The sequence below is a fragment of the Ciconia boyciana genome, chromosome 36, assembly GCF_034638445.1.
Source record: "Ciconia boyciana chromosome 36, ASM3463844v1, whole genome shotgun sequence".
Classification (NCBI taxonomy): domain Eukaryota; kingdom Metazoa; phylum Chordata; class Aves; order Ciconiiformes; family Ciconiidae; genus Ciconia; species Ciconia boyciana.
In genome coordinates this window covers 716,167-730,871 of record NC_132969.1, presented here as the reverse complement: position 1 = coordinate 730,871, position 14,705 = coordinate 716,167, and the positions used below count along the sequence as shown (strand labels likewise).

At 64.5% G+C, this 14,705-nt stretch overlaps 1 protein-coding gene across 2 annotated transcripts; it reads right to left on the bottom strand.

Moving 5' to 3' along the window:
* Positions 1 to 1,139: 1,139 nt before the first annotated feature.
* On the bottom strand, positions 1,140 to 14,013 carry STX1B (syntaxin 1B). 2 transcript variants are annotated; one of them, XM_072849145.1, is made up of 10 exons: positions 13,972 to 14,013; positions 10,372 to 10,446; positions 7,670 to 7,769; positions 6,323 to 6,397; positions 5,376 to 5,449; positions 5,171 to 5,279; positions 5,010 to 5,083; positions 4,503 to 4,640; positions 3,712 to 3,822; positions 1,140 to 1,438 (listed from the first exon to the last, which is right to left on the bottom strand). In XM_072849145.1, exons 1-10 carry the CDS (start codon positions 13,999 to 14,001, stop codon positions 1,328 to 1,330), a joined length of 897 nt encoding a protein of 298 aa, XP_072705246.1. In that variant the 5' UTR covers positions 14,002 to 14,013; the 3' UTR covers positions 1,140 to 1,327. The 2 variants fall into 2 exon arrangements, with proteins under 2 accessions (XP_072705246.1, XP_072705247.1); XM_072849146.1 differs by lacking the exon at positions 1,140 to 1,438 and adding an exon at positions 3,049 to 3,544.
* Between the last annotated feature and the right edge of the window lie 692 nt (positions 14,014 to 14,705).

Genomic DNA, 14,705 nt, shown 5'->3' with positions numbered 1-14,705 from the left:
CGGGGCAGTTGGGTTGTTGGTGGGGTGGTTGGGCCATTGATGGGGTGGTTGGACCGTTGACAGGACAGTTGGGTGGGTGATGGGGTGGTTGGGTCACCAGTGGGGTGGTTGGGCGGTTGACAGGGTGGTTGGGTCACCGGTGGGATGGTTGGGCAGTTGACGGGGTGGTTGGGTCACCAGTGGGGTGGTTGGGCAGTTGATGGGGGGGTTGGGTCACCAGTGGGGTGGTTGGGCGGTTGACGGGGTGGTTGGGTCACCAGTGGGGTGGTTGGGCAGTTGATGGGGTGGTTGGGTCACCAGTGGGGTGGTTGGGCAGTTGATGGGGTGGCTGGGTCACCAGTGGGGCGGTTGGGCGGTTGACAGGGTGGTTGGGTCACCGGTGGGATGGTTGGGCAGTTGACGGGGTGGTTGGGTCACCAGTGGGGTGGTTGGGCAGTTGATGGGGTGGTTGGGTCACCAGTGGGGTGGTTGGGCGGTTGACGGGGTGGTTGGGTCACCGGTGGGATGGTTGGGCAGTTGATGGGGTGGTTGGGTCACCGGTGGGGTGGTTGGGCGGTTGACGGGGTGGTTGGGTCACCAGTGGGGTGGTTGGGCAGTTGATGGGGGTTGGGTCACCAGTGGGGCGGTTGGGCGGTTGACGGGGTGGTTGGGTCACCAGTGGGGTGGTTGGGCAGTTGATGGGGTGGTTGGGTCACCAGTGGGGTGGTTGGGCAGTTGATGGGGGGTTGGGTTACCAGTGGGGTGGTTGGGCAGTTGATGGGGGGTTGGGTCACCAGTGGGGTGGTTGGGTCACCAGTGGGGTGGTTGGGCAGTTGATGGGGGTTGGGTCACCAGTGGGGTGGTTGGGCGGTTGACGGGGTGGTTGGGTCACCAGTGGGGTGGTTGGGTCACCAGTGGGGTGGTTGGGCAGTTGAGGGGTTGGGTCACCAGTGGGGTGGTTGGGTCACCAGTGGGGTGGTTGGGCGGTTGACGGGGTGGTTGGGTTACCAGTGGGGTGGTTGGGCAGTTGATGGGGGGGTTGGGTCACCAGTGGGGTGGTTGGGTCACCAGTGGGGTGGTTGGGCAGTTGATGGGGGGTTGGGTCACCAGTGGGGTGGTTGGGCAGTTGATGGGGGGTTGGGTCACCAGTGGGGTGGTTGGGTCACCAGTGGGGTGGTTGGGCAGTTGACGCGGGGGTTGGGTCACCAGTGGGGTGGTTGGGTCACCAGTGGGGTGGTTGGGTCACCAGTGGGGTGGTTGGGCGGTCGACGGGGTGGTTGGGTCACCGGTGGGGTGGTTGGGCAGGTGAGGGGGTCCTTGGTGGGGTCGTTGGGTGGTGGTTGGGGGCTCAGTTGTGGTTGGTCGGGTGCTTGGAGGAGCAGTTGGCCGGTTGGTTGGTCGATTGGGGGACTGGCTGATTGGCCGGTTGGGTCAGCGGGTGATTGGGCAGGAGGTTGAGCTGTCGGGTAGTTGGTGGGTTGGTCAGGCGGGTGACGGGTCGGTTGGGTGGGTGGGTAGTTAGCTGGTCGGATGGGTGATTGGGTGGGTGGGTGGTAAGCCGGATGGGTGGTTAGTTGGGTGATCAGCTGGTTGGCTAGCTGGGCGATGGATCGGGTAGTTAGGTGGGCGATGGGCTGGTTGGTTAGTTGGGTGATGGGTTGGTTAGCTGGGCGATGGGTTGGTTAGCTGGCTGGCAGTTATCAGGTTAGTTAGGTGGTCGGTTGGTTGGTTAGCTGGTTGGATGGCTGGTTGGATGGCAGTTAGATGGGTGGTCAGATGGGTTGTTAGCTGGTTGGGTGGGTAGTTAGCTGGTTAGTTGGGTGGTTGGCCGGTTGGCTAGCTGACTGGGTGGGCAGTAGTTAGCTGGTTGGTTGCTTAGCTGTTTGGATGGGTGGTTGGTTAGTTGTTTGAGTGGGTGGGTGGTTGGTTAACTGTTTGGATGGGTGGTGGGTAGCTGGCTGGGTAGTTGGTTAGCTGCTTGAGCGACTGGTTAGTTAGTTGGATGGGCAGTTAGCTGAGTGATTGGTTAGCTGGTTGGATAGGTGGCTGGTTAGCTGATTGGTTGGCTGGTTAGGTGATTGGGTGATTGGTTAGCCAGTTGGATGGGTATTTGGTTAGGTGGTTGGGTGGGTGGTTAGCTGGTTGGATGAGTGTTTGGTTAGCTGGTTGGGTGGGCAGTTAACCGTTTGGATGGGCGGTGGATATCTGGGTGGATGGGCGGCGGTTACCTGGTTGGGTGGTTGTTTAACTGGTTGGGTGGTTGGTTAGCTGGCTGGATGGGTGGTGGTTAGCTGGTTAGATAGGTGGTTAGCAGGTTAGTTGGGCGGTTAATGACGTCACCTCAGATGCGCGGTGGGAATGGGCTAGAGTCACCTCTGCCCCCCATGGAGCCCCCCATGTGTCCCACCCCCAGGACCACAGAGCAGCAGGGGAGGCCCTTGACCCCCCCCGCTCGGGATGGGTCAACCCAACCCTACCCATCAGCCCCTTCTAGGGTCAACCTGACCCATAACCCGCTCTGGGGCCTGCCCACAAGCCCCCCCTCTAGGGCCAGGCTGCCGCAGCCCAGCCCAGGACCCCTCACCGGGGTCAACCTGGCCTGCGACCCCTCTCTGGGGTCAACCCAACCCAACTGCCCCCCATAATCCTTCTCCAGGGTCTTCCTAACCTGGCCTGCGACCCCTCTTAGGGTTAACCTGACCCATGACCCTTCTTTAGGGTCAACCCAACCCATGACCCCTCCCTACAGTCAAACCCGTCTGACCCGTGACCCCTTCCTAGGGTCAACGTGACCCATAACTCCTATCTGAGGTTAACCCAACCCAACTGTCCCCCAAATCCCCCCCGAACCTGAGCCGTGGCCCCTCTTCAGGGTTGACCCCATCTGTGGACCCACCTTTAGGGCCGACCTGCCCCACGACCCCTCTCTGGGGTCAACCCAACCCAACTGCCCCCCATAATCGCCTCCAAAAGTCGACCCAATCCAACCCATGACCCCTCTTGAGTGTCAACCCCACCCCAGGGGCACCCCGGAACCCCCCTTCTCAGCTCACCCCGACCCCAGCCCCCGCTCTGGGGCCCCCTTGACCCATCCTGCCCCTCCAGAGCCCCCCTCTAGGGCCACCTCCTGCCCCCCAGGCGTGTGTCCCCCCAAGCACAGCGCATGGATGGGAGATGGTGGTGACAGGGCTTTGGGGAGGGGAACGAGGAGAAGTGGGGAGGACCCCAGCGTCCGGGGAGCAGGATGATGGGATGGATGGAGGCCGACGAGCCCCTTAGATTTGCCGGCCCCGGGCCGGGCCGGACCGCTCTGGTCCACGGGGGCGGTGGGTGATTGGACCACGTGCTGTTATGTCCGTTCGCATGAACAATTGTCTCTTAATTTATTCTTATTCTCGCTTATGTGGTTATTCTCGTTACCGGGGCGGGGGGAAGGAGGAGACGGGGGGGCGTTAATTGCGGCCGCGGGGGTGCGCCGGGGGCCCTACAAGCCCAACGTGCCCCCGATGGAGGAGGCCAAGACCACCCCCAGCACCACGCAACAAATTATGATCATTATTTTCTTCTACGTTACCCCAAAAAAAAATGACGTCCGGGCAGCGCGGGGAGGAGAGAGGAGAGAAGAGAGGAGCGTTACGGAGCAGGAGAAGTCCCCCCGCGTTGAGGACCCAGGCGTCCAGGCTCCTGGCCCACCCCCCCACCACGCTGTGCCCACCCCACCCCATCACTCACCCTCCGGGCTTTGCTCTGGTACTTTACGGCTTTTTTGGTGTCCGACACGGCCCGTTCCACGTAGTCGACCGAGTGCTCCACGTTGTACTCGATGCGGTCGATCATCTCACCCTGAGAGCCAGAACCCACCCCTGAGCCGCCCGCCCCGTCCCAGGGGGGGCTGGCACCCCAGGGGACACGCAGGCTGGTGTCCAGGATGGGGGAGCTCAACCGGTTCTAGGTAGCTCAACAGCGCTTTGCTGGGCTCAAGAGCTTTCGATGTCATCTAGATGAGCCAACAAACCCTAGTGATGGCTTTTGGTGGGTTCTAGGTGACCCTTGCTGGGCTCAAGAGCTTTCGATGTCATCTAGATGAGCCAACAAACCCTAGTGATGGCTTTTGGTGGGTTCTAGGTGACCCTTGCTGGGCTCAAGAGCTTTCGATGGCATCTAGGTGAGCCAATGAGCCCTAATGATGAGTTTTCATGGGTTCTAGGTGACCCTTGGTGGGCTCAAGAGGTTTTGATGGTGTCTAGGTGAGTCAATGAACACTAAATATGGGTTTTGGTGGGTTTCTTGGTGAGACCCAACGGTCTCTTGGTGGGCTTGAGAGCTTTTGATCATCATCATCAGATGACCCTGTGGGCTCTAGAAGTTTTGACGAACTGTAGATGATCCAATGATCCCTCAAATTTTGTTTATCGGTGGGAGGGAGGGATCCACGGGATCCGGTGCCTCGCTGGGGGCTTTGTGCAGGTCCTCGACCCCAATGCGGGCGGGTCCAGGCCCTCCCTCTGTCCCTCCCCCCGTACCTGGCTCTCCACCAGCATCGCCATGTCCACAAACATGTCGTGCAGCTCCCGGATGCTCGTTTCCAGCTTGATGATCTCGTTGTGTCGCGTCTCGATCTCGTTCAGGGCCTGTTTGGTCATCTGCGAGTCCATTTTGATCTGGTGGGAGAGAGGAGAGACGAGTGGGAGCGTAGGGTGGGGCTCCTTGGGCTCGAGATGATCCAATGGGGCTCCAGGTCAGGAGGCAACCCCAGCAGGTCATAGGCAACCTCATGGTTTCTAGGTCACACAACGATTCGGGGCATCTCGTCGGGTTCTAGGTAACCTAATGGGTTCCGGGTGACCCAATGGGCACCAGGTACCTCAGAAAGCCCCAAGGGCTCCAGGGGACCTTCTGGTTGTCAAGTGATGCAGCTGTTCAGGGCATCTCATTGGCCCCTGCTCAGGGCTCCTTGGGTTCTAGGTACCCCATTGGGTTCTAGGGTCCTCCAGGGGCTCTCGAGCGTGGGGCAGAGAGGCCTCACGTACGTCATCCGTGAAGATGGCCAACTTCCCGCTCTCCAGCATGTCCTCCAGCTCCTCGTTGGTGGTGGTCCGGCCGGCTGCGGAGAGAGGGGAGGTGATGGCAGGTGACACCCCCCAACCCCGGTGTCTTCTCAGTCCCATGCCACCCCGTTCCCGTGACCTACTGATCTCCAGCTGTCTCTGGATCCTGTCCTTGCACCGGTCGCGGTACTTGGACTGGGTGGCGTTGTACTCCGTCATCACCTCCACGAACTTGCGGGACAGCGTCGAGTGCTGGGGACACGGGGAGGACGCGGCGTGGGGCGAGGGACCTCACGCTGGTGGCCACGGAGGAGGAGGAAGGAGAGGGGTGGTGGGGAGGAGGGATACCTGCGTTTTCCGGATGCGTAGGTCGGCCGAGGAGCGGTTCAGACCTTCCTCCTGCTCGATGCTCTGCTCGATGGCTGCAGGAGAGGACGCCGTGACCCCTTCCTCCACCACTGACCCCTCGGGGCGGGGCTACCACACCCCCCCCCCCCCCCGCCCGCCACACCAAGATGGCCACCACAGAGGAGGGCAACCAAGATGGCAGTCCTGGACAAGATGACCACCTCGAGGTGACCACCTCCATCGTGCAGATGACCCCCAAGATGGCCACCCCAAGATGGCCACCTCCATCGTGCAGATCACCCCCAAGGTGACCACCTCCATTGTGCAGATGACCCCCAAGATGGCCACCCCAAGATGGCCACCTCCATCGTACAGATGACCCCCAAGATGGCCACCTCCATCGTGCAGATCACCCCCAAGATGGCCACCTCCATCGTGCAGATCACCCCCAAGATGGCCACCCCCCAAGATGACCACCTCCGTCGTGCAGATGACCCTCAAGATGGCCACCCCAAGGTGACCACCTCCATTGTGCAGATGACCCCCAAGATGGCCACCCCAAGATGGCCACCTCCATCGTGCAGATCACCCCCAAGATGGCCACCCCCCAAGATGACCACCTCCGTCGTGCAGATGACCCTCAAGATGGCCACCCCAAGGTGACCACCTCCATTGTGCAGATGACCCCCAAGATGGCCACCCCAAGATGGCCACCTCCATCGTACAGATGACCCCCAAGATGGCCACCCCCCAAGATGACCACCTCCATCGTGCAGATCACCCCCAAGATGGCCACCCCCCAAGATGACCACCTCCATCGTGCAGATGACCCCCAAGATGGCCACCCCAAGATGGCCACCCCACGGTGGTGATCTCCCCTGTGCAGATGACCCCCAAGATGGCCATCCCCCAAGATGGCCACCCCAAGGTGGTCGCCGCGAGGTCACCTTTCAACTTGGAGCGCACTTTGTTCGCCGTCTTCTTGATGTCGGCCGTGAGGTCCTCCAGCTCCTGCTTCGTCTCTGGGGGACGGGGATATGTCACCCCCCGGTGTCCCCACCCTGGTGACACCCCCCAGTTTCCCTCCCCGTTCCTGGTGTCCCCCCATGGTGTCCCTCCTGGTGTTCTCCATCCCCAACGTCCTCCCCACGTCCTCCACGGTGTCCCCGGTTCCTGGTGTCCCTCCATCCCACGTGTCCTCCATGGTGTCCCTGGTGTCCCTCCATCCCACGTGTCCTCCATGGTGTCCCTGGTGTCCCTCCATCCCAAGTGTCCCCACGGTGTCCCTGGTTCCTGGTGTCCCTCCATCCCACGTGTCCTCCACGGTGTCCCCGGTTCCTGGTGTCCCTCCATCCCACGTGTCCCCACGGTGTCCCTGGTTCCTGGTGTCCCTCCATCCCAAGTGTCCCCACGGTGTCCCCGGTTCCTGGTGTCCCTCCGTCCCACATGTCCTCCACGGTGTCCCCGGTTCCTGGTGTCCCTCCATCCCACGTGTCCCCACGGTGTCCCTGGTTCCTGGTGTCCCTCCATCCCAAGTGTCCCCACGGTGTCCCCGGTTCCTGGTGTCCCTCCGTCCCACATGTCCTCCACGGTGTCCCCGGTTCCTGGTGTCCCTCCATCCCACGTGTCCCCACGGTGTCCCTGGTTCCTGGTGTCCCTCCATCCCAAGTGTCCCCAGTTCCTGGTATCCCTTCATCCCATGTGTCCTCCACGGTGTCCCCGGTTCCTGGTGTCCCTCCATCCCACGTGTCCTCCACGGTGTCCCCGGTTCCTGGTGTCCATCCCATGTGTCCTCCACGGTGTCCCCGGTTCCTGGTGTCCCTCCATCCCACGTGTCCTCCACGGTGTCCCCGGTTCCTGGTGTCCCTCCATCCCACGTGTCCCCACGGTGTCCCCGGTTCCTGGTGTCCCTCCATCCCACGTGTCCTCCACGGTGTCCCTGGTTCCTGGTGTCCCTCCATCCCACGTGTCCCCACGGTGTCCCTGGTTCCTGGTGTCCCTCCATCCCACGTGTCCTCCACGGTGTCCCCGGTTCCTGGTGTCCCTCCATCCCACGTGTCCTCCACGGTGTCCCCGGTTCCTGGTGTCCCTCCCTCCCCAACGTCCTCCCCACGTCCTCCACGGTGTCCCCGGTTCCTGGTGTCCCTCCATCCCACGTGTCCTCCACGGTGTCCCCGGTTCCTGGTGTCCCTCCATCCCACGTGCCCCCGGTTCCTGGTGTCCCTCCATCCCACGTGTCCCCACGGTGTCCCCAGTGTCCCCCCCTCCCCGGTGTCCCCCCGGTCCCCGCTCACTCTCGTCGGGGTTGGGGGCGGCCAGGATGGCGCTGTGCTGCTTCTTCACCTGCTCCACGTCCTCCGACAGCTTCTCGATGCAGCCCCGGATCTCCTCCACCTGCCGGGGGGGACACGGGGGGACACGGGGGCCATGGGGGTCACAGGGGACATGGGGGACACCATGGGGGTCACAGGGGACACGGGGGACATGGGGGTCACGGGGGACACGGGGGACACCATGGGGGTCACAGGGGACACGGGGGACATGGGGGTCGCGGGGGACATGGGGGACACCATGGGGGTCACAGGGGACACGGGGGACATGGGGGTCACAGAGGACATGGGGGACACCATGGGGGTCACAGGGGACACGGGGGACATGGGGGTCACGGGGGACATGGGGGACACCATGGGGGTCACAGGGGACATGGGGGACACGGGGGACATGGGGGACACCATGGGGGTCACAGGGGACACGGGGGACACGGGGGACATGGGGGACACCATGGGGTCACAGGGGACACGGGGGACATGGGGGTCACAGAGGACATGGGGGTCACAGGGGACACGGGGGACATGGGGGTCACGGGGGACATGGGGGACACCATGGGGGTCACAGGGGACATGGGGTCACGGGGGACACGGGGGACACGGGGGGCCATGGGGGTCACCATAGGGGAGATGAGAACAAGGACGGGGACGCGGGGGACATATGGGACGTACACGGGAGACGTATGGGGACATAGGGGTGTGGGGGACATAGGGGGCAGGTATGAGGGACGCATGGGGCACGCATGGGGAGAGGTGTGGGGGGCACGGGGGGACATACGGGACGTATGGGGACAGGTATGGGGGGACACGTGGGACACACGTAGGCCGGCTGTGTGGGTACGTATGCAGCCCCGTATAGGGTCGGGGGTGGGGCGTCTCAGCCCCATAGAGAGTCTACAGGGGATGAGGGAGCCCTATAGGGTCCGTGTAGGGTCTGGGAGGGGGCCTATAGGGCTTGGGAGGGGGTGTCTTTGGTCCCATGGGGGTCTGGGGGCTCTATAGGGTCCGTGTAGGGTTTGGGAGGGGTCTTTGGCCCCATAGGGGGTTTGGGGCCCCATAAGGAATCTGGGGGCTCTATAGGGTCCACATAGGGTTTGGGAGGGCTCGTATAGGGTTTGGGGGTCTTTGGACCCATAGGGGGTTTGGGCCCCATAGGGAGTCTGGGGGTTCCATAGGGTCCGTGTAGGGTTTGGGAGGGGTCGTATAGGGTTTGTGGGGAAGACTTTGGTCCCATAGGGGTCTGGGGGCTCTGTAGGGTCCGTGTAGGGTTTAGGAGGGGTCTTTGGTCCCATAGGGGGTTTGAGGCCCCATAGGGGTTTGGGGGGTTCTATAGGGAGTCTGGGGGCTCTATAGGGGTTTGGGGTCTCTATAGGGGGACTGGGAGGTTCTATAGGGTGTTTGGGGGCTCTATAGGGGTCTGGGGTCTCTATAGGGGTCTGTGGGGTTCTGTAGGGGGTTGGGGGTCTCTACAGGGCGTCTGGGGGTTCTATAGGGGTCTGGGGGGCTCTATAGGGTGTTTGGGGTCTCTACAGGGAGTCTGGGGGTTCTACAGGGGTCTGGGGGCTCTATAGGGGTCTGGGAGGTTCTATAGGGAGTTTGGGGGCTCTATAGGGGTCTGGGGGCTCCATAGGGGTCTGGGAGGTTCTACAGGGGCTCTGGGGGCTCTATGGGGGTCTGGGAGGTTCTATAGGGAGTTTGGGGGCTCTACAGGGGCTCTGGGGGCTCTATAGGGGTCTGGGGGCTCTATAGGGGTCTGGGAGGTTCTATAGGGGTCTGGGGGCTCTATGGGGGTCTGGGGGCTCTATGGGGGTCTGGGAGGTTCTATAGGGTCTGGGGGCTCTATGGGGGTCTGGGAGGTTCTATAGGGGTCTGGGGGCTCTATAGGGGGTCTGGGAGGTTCTATGGGGGGTCTGGGGGCTCTATGGGGGTCTGGGAGGTTCTATAGGGGTCTGGGGGCTCTATGGGGGTCTGGGGGCTCTATGGGGGTCTGGGAGGTTCTATAGGGAGTTTGGGGGCTCTATGGGGGTCTGGGGGCTCTATAGGGGTCTGGGGGCTCTATAGGGGTCTGGGAGGTTCTATAGGGGTCTGGGGGCTCTATAGGGGTCTGGGAGGTTCTATAGGGGTCTGGGGGCTCTATGGGGGTCTGGGGGCTCTATGGGGGTCTGGGAGGTTCTATAGGGGTCTGGGGGCTCTATGGGGGTCTGGGAGGTTCTATAGGGGTCTGGGGGCTCTATAGGGGTCTGGGAGGTTCTATAGGGGTCTGGGGGCTCTATGGGGGTCTGGGGGCTCTATAGGGGTCTGGGGGCTCTATAGGGGTCTGGGAGGTTCTATAGGGGTCTGGGAGGTTCTATAGGGGTCTGGGGGCTCTATAGGGGTCTGGGGGGCTCTATGGGGGTCTGGGGGCTCTATGGGGGTCTGGGAGGTTCTATAGGGGTCTGGGGGCTCTACAGGGGTCTGGGAGGTTCTATAGGGGTCTGGGGGCTCTATGGGGGTCTGGGAGGTTCTATAGGGGGTCTGGGGGCTCTATGGGGGTCTGGGAGGTTCTATAGGGGTCTGGGGGCTCTATGGGGGTCTGGGAGGTTCTATAGGGGTCTGGGGGCTCTATGGGGGTCTGGGGGCTCTATAGGGGTCTGGGGCTCCACAGGGTCCCCTCGGGGTGGGTCCCCCACCTGCTCGAAGAACTCGTCCATGAAGTGGTCGCGGTCGACGTGCACGACCTCCTCCTCATCGTCGCTGTCCTTCGCCTGCGCGGGGACGCGCGTCAGGGCGGGGCCGGCCCCGCCCCGCTCCCACACCCGGTGCTGCGCGCCCATTGGCTGCCCTCCCCTGCTCATTTGCATGTGTGGGAGGAGCCAGGGATGAAGGGGAGAGGCCATTGGTTCCCCCCCCCCCCCCCCAAGAGCGTGGCCGCCCCCCGAGCGCCGTGATTGGCCGAGGGGCGTCGAGTCATCTGCATGGCCTGAGCCTTCCCTGCCACCGCCCCTCCTGATTGGCTGCTTGGCCCGGCTCATTTGCATAAAGCTGCCCGCCCCCTCTTGCCTTCCCATTCACCTGCCTGGCCGATTTGCATAGACCGTCCCACCGGCTCGGCTCTCATTTGCATAGCCCCGCCCCTGCACCACAGCCCACCCTCACGCCATTGGCTATTGCCACGCCAGATTTGCATAAAGAACCCCTCCCATCCCCTCTGCTGCCTCCTGATTGGCTGCCGGCCCCCTGCCCCCTCCCCACACTCATTTGCATGCAGCAGCTCTCCCGGCAACTCATTGGCCGTCGGGGCGGCCTCGTTTGCATAGGGGGCGGTGCCACCAGAGGGATCCCCGCAGCCGATTGGCTGAGCCGGGGGTGATCCCCTGGTGGAGGCCCCGCCCCTTGCGGGGACCCAGGCCGCCAGGGAGCCCCGCACGCGCCCCCACGTGTCACCCCACAGCGCCCCACAGCGCCCCACAGCACCCACCTACTGCACCCCGCAGCACCCCACAGAGCCCCACAGCACCCCATAGAACCACACAACGCCCACCTACTGCACCCTGCAGCACCCCATAGCACCCCACAGAGCCCCACAGCGCCCACCTACTGCACCCCGCAGCACCCCATAGCACCCCACAGCGCCCCACAGCACCCCATAGCACCCACCTACTGCACCCCGCAGCACCCCACAGAGCCCCACAGCACCCCACAGAACCACACAACGCCCACCTACTGGACCCCGCAGCACCCCACAGCGCCCCATAGCACCCATCTACTGCACCCCGCAGCACCCCATAGCACCCCACAGAGCCCCACAGAGCCCCACAGCGCCCACCTACTGCACCCTGCAGCACCCCATAGCACCCCACAGAGCCCCACAGCGCCCCACAGAACCACACAGCACCCACCTACTGGACCCCGCAGCACCCCATAGTGCCCCACAGCGCCCCATAGGGCCCCACAGAACCACACAGCGCCCACTTACTGCACCCCGCAGCACCCCACAGCGCCCCATAGAACCACACAGCATCCCACAGCACCCCACAGTGCCCCATAGCACCCCCCAGCACCCCATAGAACCACACACTTACTGCACCCCGCAGCACCCCCCAGCACCCCCTGCAAGCCCCACTGCACCCCACCAACACCCACAGCACCCATTGCCGGTCCTGCAGCACCCCCACGGCACCCCACTGCCTCCCACTGCCAGCCCTGCTGCACCCCACAGCACCCCCCTGCACCCATTGCGCCCCAGCGCCCCCTGCACCCCCCCAGCGCCCCCCTGCACCCCCTGCACCCATTGCGCCCCCCAGCGCCCCTCTGCACCCCCAGCGCCCATTGCACCCCACAGCACCCCTCTGCACATCCACAGCACCGCCCTGCACCCCATTGCACCCCATAGCACCCATTGCACCCCCAGCACCCCAGAGCACCCCACTGCCCCCGTTGCAAGCCCCACTGCACCTCATTGCACCCCCAGCACCCCCATTGCACCCCACATCCCCCCCAGCACCCCACTGCACCCCTCTGCACCTCACTGCACTCCCAGCACCCCATTGCTCCCCTTGCATGTCCTGCTGCACCCCACAGCACCCTGCAGCACCCACAGCAACCCCTGCCCCCACTGCACCCCATTGCCCCTCTTGCACCCATTGCACCCCCCTGCACCCACTGCACCCCACTGCAGGCCTCCGCGGCACCCCACTGCACCCGTTGCACCTCGCGGCACCCACAGCACCCCATGGCAGCCGCCCCCAGCACCCATTGCACCCCACTGAAGAACCCCACAGCGCCCACAACACCCCCAGCACCCCACTGCACCCCCTGCACCCATTGCAACCCCACAGCACCCCATTGCCCCCTGGCACCCATTGCATCTCCCTGCAGTTATTGCACCCCACTGCACCCATAGCACCCCACTGCACCCCACTGCAGCTCCCCTGCACCCACTGCACCCCATTGCACCCTCAGCACCCCATTGCAGCCCCCCCGCATCCCTTAGGACCCCCAGCCTCCCCTGCACCCCATAGCACCCACAGCGTGCCTTGCACCCCATAGCACCCCACGGCACCCTATTGCACCCCACGGCACCCATTGCAGCCCCCCGGACCCCTAGCACCCACAGCATCCCCTGCACCCTGTAGCACCCCACAGCACCCTCAGCACCCCACAGCACCCAAAGCCCCCCATTGCACCCTTTAGCACCCCACTGCACCCATTGCAGCACCCCCAACATCTCCTGCAGCCCCAGCACCCCATAGCACCCTATAGCACCCGGTAGCCCCTATACCACCCCATAGACCCCTAGACCACCCCACAGCACTCTATACCACCCCACAGCACCCCACAGCACCCCACTGCACCCATTGCAGCCCCACCAGCACTCTCAACATCCCCTGCACCCCATAGCATCCCACAGCACCCTATACCACCCCATAGCCCCCTGTACCACCCCATGGCACCCCCTGCACCCACTGCAGCCCCCCAGCACCCCCTGCACCCCACAACCCCCATGGCCCCTATACCACCCCATTGCCCTCGTAGCCCCCTAGACCACCCCATAGCACCTTAAACCACCCCACTGCACCCCACTGCACCCACTGCAGCCCCCAGCACCCCAACATCCCCCGCACCCCAGCACCCCACAGCCCCCTAGACCACCCCATGGCCCCCGCAGCCCCCTATACCACTTCATAGCCACCTATAGCACCCCATAGCTCCCCACAGCCCCTAGACCACCCCATAGCACCCCACTGCACCCACTGCAGCCCCCCAGCACCCCAACATCCCCCGCACCCCCAGCACCCCACAGCCCCCTAGACCACCCCATGGCCCCCGCAGCCCCCTATACCACTTCATAGCCACCTATAGCACCCCATAGCTCCCCACAGCCCCCTAGACCACCCCATAGCACCCCACTGCACCCACTGCAGCCCCCAGCACCCCAACATCCCCCGCACCCCCAGCACCCCACAGCTCCCTATAGCACCCCACAGCCCCCTATATCGCCCCATAGCACCCCACTGCACCCACTGCAGCCCCCCAGCACCCCGACATCCCCCGCACCCCCAGCACCCCACAGTCCCCTATAGCACCCCACAGCCCCCACAGCCCCTATATCGCCCTATATCGCCCCATAGCACCCCACTGCAGCCCCCAGCCTCCCCGCACCCCCAGCGCCCCCAGCCCCTAGACCACCCCGTGGCCCCCTGCAGCCCCCGCCCCACCTCACAGCCCCTATATCGCCCTATATCGCCCCATAGCCCCCCCAGCCCCCCCCGCCCCCCGGCCCCGCTCACGCTGCGGAGCTCCTGGGTCCGGTCCTTCATGGCGGGGAGGGGGCGGGGGGACGCGGGCGGCCGGCGGGGGAGGGGGGAGAGGGCAGGGGCGGGGGGGCGACGGAGGGGGCACCCAGGCGTCCGGGGGGGCACCCAGCCGGGGGGGTCGCCCAGCCCTGGGGGGGTCGCCCGGCCGTGGGGGGGTCGCCCGGCCGTCCGGGGGCTGCGGCGGCGGCTGCGGCTGCGGCGGGGGGGCGGCTGCGCAAAGGGGGCTGCGGCGGGGAGGGGAGGGAGGGGGAGGGGAGGGGAGCGGTGGGCGGGGCTTGCACGCTGCCGGCCCTTGCACGGGGTTTTTGCACGCTCGGCCGCTGGCAAGGGAGGGGGCTGGGGGGGCGCTGCCCCCCGGGAGCCCTCGCAGGGGGCTCGCACGCCCACCGGCCCTCGCACGCTCACTGGCCCTCGCACGCTCACCAGCCTTTGCACACCCACCGGCCTTTGCACGCTCACGGCCCTCGCACGCTCACCGGCCTTTGCACACTCACTGGCCCCCGCATGCTCACGGCCCTCGCACGCTCACCGGCCTTTGCACACTCACTGGCCCCCGCATGCTCACCGGCCCTCGCACGCTCACCAGCCTTTGCACACTCACTGGCCCCCGCATGCTCACCAGCCTTTGCACACCCACCGGCCCTCGCACGCCCACCGGCCCCCGCACGCTCACCAGCCTTTGCACACCCACCAGCCCTCGCACGCTC